At 36.2% G+C, this 9,457-nt stretch overlaps 1 protein-coding gene across 1 annotated transcript; it reads left to right on the top strand.

The window, feature by feature from the left end:
- The first annotated feature begins 608 nt into the window (after positions 1 to 608).
- On the top strand, positions 609 to 1,835 carry LOC127799791 (uncharacterized). The gene is made up of 2 exons (XM_052334014.1): positions 609 to 893; positions 1,365 to 1,835. The coding sequence occupies exons 1-2, from the start codon at positions 609 to 611 to the stop codon at positions 1,833 to 1,835; spliced, it is 756 nt and encodes a 251-aa protein (XP_052189974.1).
- The last annotated feature ends 7,622 nt before the right edge of the window (positions 1,836 to 9,457 follow it).

Below are 9,457 nucleotides of genomic sequence, written 5' to 3'. Positions count from 1 at the left end.
CTTTGTTGGAGTTGAGGTGAAGCCTTCAATTCTAATAATAACAACAATGAAAGCTCGCCAACTGGTGAATAGGGGTTGTATGGCCTACTTAGATACAATAATTGAGAATGCCCAAGATAGACCCTTCTATTGAACAAATTCCAATCGTCCAAGAATATCAGGATGTGTTCCCAAATGACCTTTATAGTCTACCACCTGAAAGGGAGATTGAATTCTCCATCAATTTAGTCCTTGGAACAACCCCAGTATCCAAGGCACCGTATCGTATGGCTCATGCTGAACTTAAAGAGCTCAAGGAGCAGCTATAAGATCTCATGGATAAGGGTTTTGTTAGACCCAGTTTTTCACCATGGGGTGCTCCTGTGTTATTTTTGAAGAAGAAAGATGGTTCCAAGAGGCTTTGTATAGACTAGAGAGAGTTGAACAAGGTGACAATAAAGAACAAGTATCCGTTTCCAAGAATCGAAGACTTGTTTGATCAGGTTCAAGGTGTTGAATATTTTTCTAAAATTGATATGTGATTTGGTTACCATCAGTTGGGAATCAGAGAAGATGACATTCCAAAGACCGCTTTCCGTACTTGATATGGGCATTATGAGTTCTTAGTAATGCCTTTTGGGTTGACAAACGCCCCTGCTGCATTTATGGACTTAATGAATCGGGTCTTGAAGGATTATCTAGATCAATTTTTCATAGTCTTCATCGATAACATATTGATCTATTCGCAGTCCAAGGAAGAACATGAAGGGCATTTGAGGATGGTGCTTCAGAAACTTAGAGAAGAGAAGTTATTTGCTAAATTCAAGAAGTGTGAATTCTGGCTAGACAAGGTGCCATTTTTGGGGCATATTGTATCAAGGGAAGGTATTGCAGTCGACCTGAGTAAGATTGAGGCAATTCGAAACTAGCCAACACCAGTTAATGCCGGAGAAGTCCGTAGTTTCCTTGGGTTAGCTAGTTATTACCGAAGGTTTATGGAGGGCTTTTAAAAAATTGTCTCACATTTGACTCAATTGACCAGGAAGAATATGAAATTCCACTGGAGTCCGGATTGTGAACGAAGCTTTGAGGAGTTAAAGAAACGGTTGACAACAGCGCCTATCTTAACAATTCCATAGGGTAGTGAGGGGTTTGCTATCTACAGTGATGCTTCTAAGAAAGGGCTCGGTTGTATCCTTATGCAAAATAGCAAAGTGATTGCCTACGCCTCAAGGCAACTGAAGGAATATGAGAAGAACTACTCAACTCATGATCTCGAGTTTGCAGCCGTTGTTTTTGCATTGAAGATTTGGAGGCACTACCTTTATGCGGTTAGGTGTGAGATCTACACTGATCATAAGAGTCTTAAGTATTTCTTCAAATAGAAAGAGTTGAACATGAGACAACGTAGATGGTTGGAACTTGTTAAAGACTATGATTGTGTTATTAACTATCATCCTAGTAAGGCCAATGTGGTTGCTGATGCAGTTAGTATAAAAAGCCATGGAGCTATAGCTGCCTTACAAGTCATTCAAAAACCATTGTTGGTAGATATCCAGAGGCTTAACTTAGAGATCATTCTGCGAGGTAAGTCAGGCTATCTTGCCAATATGACTCTAAAATCGACACTTCTTGAGAGGATCAAAACCTTACAGTTCGAGGATCCCCAAATATTGAAAATTCAAACTGAAGTGGCTGAGGGAAAATGCTTGGACTATGTTATAACTGCAAATGGTGCTCTTCAGTATGGTAATAGACTGGTGGTCCCTAATAATGAAGAACTGAAGCAAGAGATTATGAGGGAAGCTCATAACACCCTATACTCGATTCACCCTGGAAGTACAAAGATGGTTTGAGATTTAAGAAAACATTTTTGGTGGATTGGCATGAGTCGTGATGTGGCAACTTACGTTCAGTGTTTCCTTACTTGCCAACAAGTCAAGGATAAACACCAACGACCCTCAGGCCTATTACAGCCTCTTATGATTCTAGAGTGGAAATGGAAACGAGTAGGTATGGACTTTGTTGTTGGTTTACCTAAGATAAAAGGTTATAATTCTATCTGGGTGATTGTAGACCGTCTTACTAAGTTGGCCCACTTCTTGCTAGTAAAGACTACTTATAATATGGAAAAGTATGCAGAGTTGTACGTGGCAGAAATTATCAGACTTCACGGAGTTCCAATATCCATTGTATCTGATCGTGACCCGAAATTTACCTCCACATTTTGGAAAAGCCTACATAGGGCCATGGGTACACAATTGAGGTTTAGCACAACCTTTCATCCATAGACAGATAGGCAATCAAAGAGAACAATTCAAACCCTTGAGGATATGTTGAGAGCTTGTATAATTGATTTTCGGGGTGCTTGGGATGAATCCCTCCCATTTGTCGAGTTTTCATACAATAACAGTTACCAAGTAGCGATTGGTATGGCGCCTTACGAGGCGTTGTATGGAAGAAAATGTAGATCACCAGTTCACTGGGATGAGGTTGGAGAAAGAAAATTATTGGGCTTAGAGATAGTAAAGCAGATTGCTGAGATTGTTGAGAAAATCCGTCAACGGATGAAAACAACGCAGAGTAGATAGAAGAGCTATACTGATAAAAGAAGGAAGCCATTGGAATTTACTACAGGTCATATGGTCTTTTTGAAAGTGGCGCCAATGAAAGGAGTTATGAGATTTGGAAAGAAAGGAAAGCTAAGCCCGCGTTTCGTTGGACCATTTGAAATACTAGAAAGGGTCAGTGACTTGGCTTATCGGGTTGCACTACCACCAGCATTATCGGGGGTACACAATGTATTCCATGTCTCCATGCTAAGGAAGTATATCTCGAACACATCTAACATCCTTAGTTATGAGTCACTGGACCTTCGTGAAGATTTAACGTATGAGGAATCACCGATCAAAATCTTAGAGAAGGCCGATAAGGAACTTAGGAGGAAGAAGATAACATTAGTCAAGGTCCTGTGGAGAAATCATGCGGTAGAAAAGGCCACTTGGGAGCGCAAGGATCAGATGCGGACCAAGTATCCACACCTTTTTGGTAAGTTTTAATTTTGAGGACAAAATTTATTTTTAGGGGGTAAGGAGTTGTAACACCAAGTGTCATTTTACATGCATTTATAAATTTTGCATAATTTTATTGCTTATGCCCATATAAATGATTTAATTATAATTATTACTGTCAATTATTGACCCTTGTTATGTAGTGGAAGGAAGTGGACATTGTCATGCTCAATGTACCAATTAGAAAAAAATTATAATTTGTTATTATATAGTTCAATGTGTTATTATTAATTTAAAAATAACTAAGTGTGTTATTTTCTATCAAATTTAGTTCAAGTGACTAAATACATTTATTTGGGTTGAAAATTTTTAGTAGCACTTAATAGGATCTAGAACACAAATTAATTTAATGTTGGGTTTAATTTATAAGAAACTCATTCTTAGCCTAATAAGTGAGGAAAAAAAAAAGAGAAAAAAAAAAAAAGAAACCCAAAAGCCTAAATAAAGTCAACCCAACTCAAAACTTAATAAAAAAGAAAAAACCCTAAAACATCTTTTTCCCCTCAAAGCTCACGCCTCCTCTTCCTCACCCATCTCACTTCTCTCTTCTCTCTCAACCCACACATCACCTCTCCCCTAGAAGAAGAAGAAGAAGAAAACAGGTAACTATATTTTTATTTAATTTTCCTCAAATCAGCCTTTAATAAGATGTATATTTTATATACAATATATATACATAAATGTGTCAAAATACATATGACTGGTTCAATTTTATATCAATTGGGTATTATAGGCATGTAATTTTGATAGATTTAATGGAATAACAATGTTGCTTAGATTCGATAGCTTTTCTGCTCATATTTTAAAAATTTGTCAAAAATTGTATATGTTGAATTTTGGGGAGATTAAAGTTGGAAAATAACCCTCTATGAGTTATCTATCATATGGACTTGGAATGATATCATTTGGAGACTCATAGAAGTTTTTATGACATTTTTCGTATACATGGACAGATTTATACGAGAACAGTGTTTTGGAGGATAGAAAAATGTTTTGGAACCCAAAATGTTGTTGTAATGATCTCATTTATTTATATGATGAACTTATAAGAGTTTTTTACATACTTTGTAGATTTTATAATTTTATGACATCGTTTCCTATTTTTAAATGATTTTTGAAAATGTTAATTGAGGATGCATCTCTATGAGTTATTTAGCCCACCAAATTGGATTCACATGATTTTGTGGTAAGAATTTCAATTTATGCTTGTCTTCGTAAGGGCTGACAGTTTGACGTCATAAATGGGCAGTGTTTTACTAGTAGGTCTCTATTGTAAATGTTTTCTTTATATTTTTCATTTAATGCTATTTATACATGTAGTATTATAATAAATTAACTTAAGAAAATATTGTTGTGAATTGGAGTCATGTTTAGAAGGTAAGGATTATTGAAAATTTTAAAATGAATGATAATGAATTAGGATTTTTTGGCACATTGACGTCGTGGGCTACTAAGACTTCTTCACTTGCAAATCCAAGAAGTGAACTTTAAAGACTTCAGGTAAGTAGACTCTCTCTAATTTTCACCCATGTTGAACGGTTAATGTGGAAACATTATGCTTTGTGGTTGGCTTGCAGATATTTAATGCTAAATCTTCTCGTTACTTTGTGTCATTTCCGTATATACAATGAAAATGATTAAGCATATAGATATAACATGTCATTGCATCAATGAACACGCATAGGAATTGATTAAAGAAGATTAAATGTTTTTTTTTTCACATGAAAGAGGTGTAAAGGTGTAGATTTTCTTTCAAAGATATGTAACTCAAGTTTTAAAGGAAATGGGTGAATGTCTATGCCATGAATAATGTGAGTGGGAAATGGGGTATGGGGGACCGGTGCACCCAACCTATGAAGAAATGTGAACGTGAAAGTTGAAAGTGGAAAGAAATTTTTAACCGCTTTGCGGTACTATCGATGGAATGAACCTGGTTCCAAATAAGAATTGTCCACTGCATTCTGATTGGCTAGATGACACACCCTGTGAGCTCACGATAGTAATGAAATGTTTTGAGAAGTTAAAGTAAATGGGAATACATTTTTTGAACTTTATTCAAACTTCGCATGTCACAAGCATGCATCATTAGCATGGAATTTACTTGTTGAGCTTTAGCTCACCCCTTTATTTTCCCCACGTTTTAGGTGATGAGAGATAGATTCATCTAGTAACCCATGGCATAGGGTTTTAGTTTTGGAATTATTTTATTCGTTATTCATTATTTACCCATTTATTTAATTATTTAATTTTAGAGTTTCGAATAAGATAGTTTTGGCTTAGTTGGTTAATATTTCTATTGTTGTGGATGCGTTGTCCCTCTACTGGTTAGCTAAGTCCAATTTACAGGGGAGACTCTGCCGAAACTTTTATAGAATTTTATAAAAAAAAAAGTATAAGCTAAGAATGAATTTATTTTATTTCCGCATTTAAAGTGAGGTGAATGTTAACACATCTAGGTTTAGGACTTCTAAACTTGGGGTGTTACAGAAGAGTAGAGAAAAACTTGCCTTCTTCAATGCTTATCCGCGACTAGAGACTCCTTGGATGGTAAGGTTTGGTTTGATGTTAAAGAGAAGAAAAGGGTTTGAGAAGTTACAGAGAAGCTTACGAGAAAGAGAGCTCGAGTTTATCTCCTCTGTTTAATGATATTTTTTTTCACAAATTCTCTCTTTTATATTTTCTCTCTAAGTTATGCTTATCCATCCATTTATTTTCCAAAATTTATTTATTATTTCCTAAATCCAGAATGTTCCATGTGTTTCCTAAATCAATGGCAGTTCAGGTGATATATATATATATACACATATACATATTGACAGAGTGCGAGAGACATTCAGATGAGCTATAAGGTATTTAGATGAAAGGCTCAAGCATTGTGAGAGCCATTCGGATGCAATAGTGAGCCATTCAGATGGCTCACTTAATTTTACACTTGGTTCATTCGGATGGAAGGGTGGCTATTCGGATATGAAGGTTTAATTGGCTAAAACATGGATTTTGGGCAGTTTTGACACCTCTTCGAATTTTAGTCATAACTACCTCATCCAAGCTTCGATTTCAGTGATTCAAGATGATATAGAATGAAAAGAGAAAGATCTACAACTTTCATGTTTTGATTTTTGAGAGATTCGGGCTGCATCATGGTCAAAATCGGGTTGCAAATTGAAAACTGCACATAGAAACATAGGCCATCCGAATTGCCCTCTGCCTATCCAGATTGCTTCACTGTAGCATCCAGATGGCACTCACAAAACTTCAACTAAATGACCTCTGGCCATCTGGATGGCCTTACTCTCATCTAGATGTTTGCTCCCTCATTCGAATCCCATCTTCACAAGCTTAAACCATCTAGATGCTCTTCCACCAACACTCTTAAACTTCAATTATTATTTTCCTAAGTCCCCCAAAACACTAACATACATACTTATTCACACACCACACTAAATCCAAAGCTAACTTAAAAATAATCCTACTCGTGAGACACAGAATAATACCGAGTTATTTATTAATATCGGCCCCCCATCTTTGGGTCGTTACAGTGTTTTGTCCTATCTCATTTGATATAGCCTCATTTGAGTTGTGCAATACATGCTTGCTGCATTATCTTCATACAATATTGTTGGGCTATTTTTCGTTGAGGTTAATCTGCAAGATGCTTTGATATGATGGGTCATTCCTCAACCATATACATTCTCGACTTGCTTCATGGATTGCAATAATTTTAGAATGATTTGAAGATGTTATCAAGGTTTGCTTCACATATCTCCAAGATATAATTGTTCCTTTACGCCTAAACACATATCCTATTTGTGATTTAGGTTTATATGGATCGGAAAGATAACCTGTATTTGCATATCCTACTAAAGAAGATCCAGATTTTTTTGAATCAAATAATCCTATATCATTGGTACCTTTTAAATATCGAAAAATGTGCTTAACACTATTCCAATGTCTTTTAGTGAGTGCAAATCTAGATTTTGCAAGGAGATTTATAGAAAAAACTATGTTTGGTCGAGTGCAATTTGCTAGATAAGTCAATACTCCAATTGCACTAAAATATGGTACTTCAGGACTAAGAAGATCTTCCCTATCTTCAAGTGGGCAAAATAGATCTTTTTACACATTGAGTGATTGAACGACCATAAGTGATGCCAATGGATGTGCTTTATCCATATAAAAGTGTTTTAAAACTTTTTCTGTATATGAAGATTGATGAATAAATAATCCTTTAGGAAAATGTTCAATTTGCAAACCAAGACAGTATTTGGTTTTCCCCAAATCTTTTGTCTCAAATTTATTTTTCAAATAATCTATAGTTTTTTTAACCTCTTCAATAGTTTCAATTAGATTTAAATCATTAACATAAATTGCTACAATTGCAAATCTAATATTTATTTTCTTTATGAAAACACAAGGGTAGACATCATCATTTTTATAACCTTCTTTCAACAGATATTTGCTAAGGTGATTATACTACATACGTCTGGATTGTTTTAATCCGTATAGTGACATTTGCAATTTAATTGAAAACATATTCTTGGGATATGTATTATTTGTGTAACGCCCCGCTTTCTCGGGCACGTTATAAGTTGGGACAATTCTAGGATAATAAATTTTTTTTCTTCCAAATTTATGCTAAACCACATCATTCCTCGAATCAGTCCCAGCATTCCCATTTATTTTTCTCGAAAGAGAATCATTATACATATCAAATATCAAATGCGGAAGCAAGGATTGAACCTGATATCTTAACATTAATCGAAATTTAGATCTTACATTATCGTTCCTCAACATAACTTAATACAAAGCATAGGTCCTCAACTAACATTAACCCTAAATAAGGTTATACATCATCATTCCTCAAAACGTTTAGAATTTAAAGTAGCAGAACTTAAATACATGGGCTGCATTACATACATTTCATTCATCATTCAGTTCATCATGCACTTTGCTAAATGCCATTTCATGCCTTATTCATCCTCGTATCTACTACAATTTTCATCTGGAACGTTTGAATATTCCAGAGGCAAAATTTAAGTTAGATGATGAATCATCTAAGTAAGGGTACAAAATGATTTATCATGCATGCATGCAATGTCTTACTTCATCGTAGGGGTCAACTGCGCCCTTCCTGCTACTCCCATTTTTATAGCCACCTCTTTCGAAGTTAGGGTGTATGGGTGCACCCTTGATAAACTAGCGGCATCAGTTCGTACTCCTAACGGACAACATGCATGTGATCAATAATTTCAACGTATACATATGCATTTCATAGTCATGTCATGTATGCAGTCTACGTGATGGACACATATCAAGGCATGTCAATATGATGAAAACATTATCGAGGATCGGGTTTTTAAACATAAATCACTTACAATCCAAGTAATTTCCATAAATCTAAATTCAATTGGGAAGTATCACTTACCTTCTCAAGCTTATCGATCTATCTCGATATTCGCGCATTGTCTCAAAATTCGTGCATCGCCTCTATTTGCGTGCCAACCTCAAAATTTGCACAATTCACTTCAACTTTAAGCCTCAAAGCATCCTAATCACCATATTTGATTAAATAAGCGTTAAAACCTATTTTTCATAATTTATTACATTTTCTTTATTTTTCTCTCTATTTCTCCCTATTTTTCCTCAATAAATTGAAACTAAATATTTCTCAAATATTTTGCTCTGACAATTCATAAAATAATATTCCTGAATTTCTAAAATTTTCTAAGAAATTTTATTCACCTTGATTAAGCCCTCTCAGGCTTCCTCGGCATGCGTGCTATATCCTCGAAACGCGTGCTCGATCAATTTTCTGGCCCAAAATCTTCAGAATATTAATAAATACCCAAATCCTATTTTTCGGGATTTTTTGAGAATTTTCTCGATTTTTTCTATCTTTTCTTTCTTTTCTTTTCTTTTTCTTCCCTCATCTTTCTTCTTCTTCTTCTTTCTTCTGCCTGCAACTCTCGTGCCTCTACTTCTTTTTTTTTTCTTCTTTCTTTTCTTTTTCTTTCTTCTTTTTCTTCTTCTTCCTTCTTCTTCTTCTTCTTCTTCTCCTTCCCTTCTTCCCTTGCTTCTTCCCACGCGACATCCGCGCATGGCTGCCACCGCCCAACCACTGCTCCACCTGTCGCTGCTACGAGCTCCGCCGCCATAATCGGCCGACACCGCTGGCCGCACCGCGCCACCCCTAGCTGCTGCCCCTGTCGTTGGCTGCCACCGCAACCCCTCCCTTGCTTGCTGCCCATTTCCATGGCAGCCATGGCTATTGAAACAGCAGCTTCGCGGCTGCCATGGCTGCGCCTCCATTCCTCTCTCTCGATCTCCATTCTCTCCCTCACGATCTTTTTCCTTATCTCTCGCATTCTCTAGGTCAGGCTTGCTACCGTTTCCATCTCAGCTATTGA

The sequence above is a fragment of the Diospyros lotus genome, chromosome 4, assembly GCF_014633365.1.
Source record: "Diospyros lotus cultivar Yz01 chromosome 4, ASM1463336v1, whole genome shotgun sequence".
In the NCBI taxonomy this organism is placed as follows: Eukaryota; Viridiplantae; Streptophyta; class Magnoliopsida; order Ericales; family Ebenaceae; genus Diospyros; species Diospyros lotus.
The sequence above is the reverse complement of the archived record's forward strand: the minus strand, read 5'-3'. Positions and strand labels throughout refer to the sequence as shown.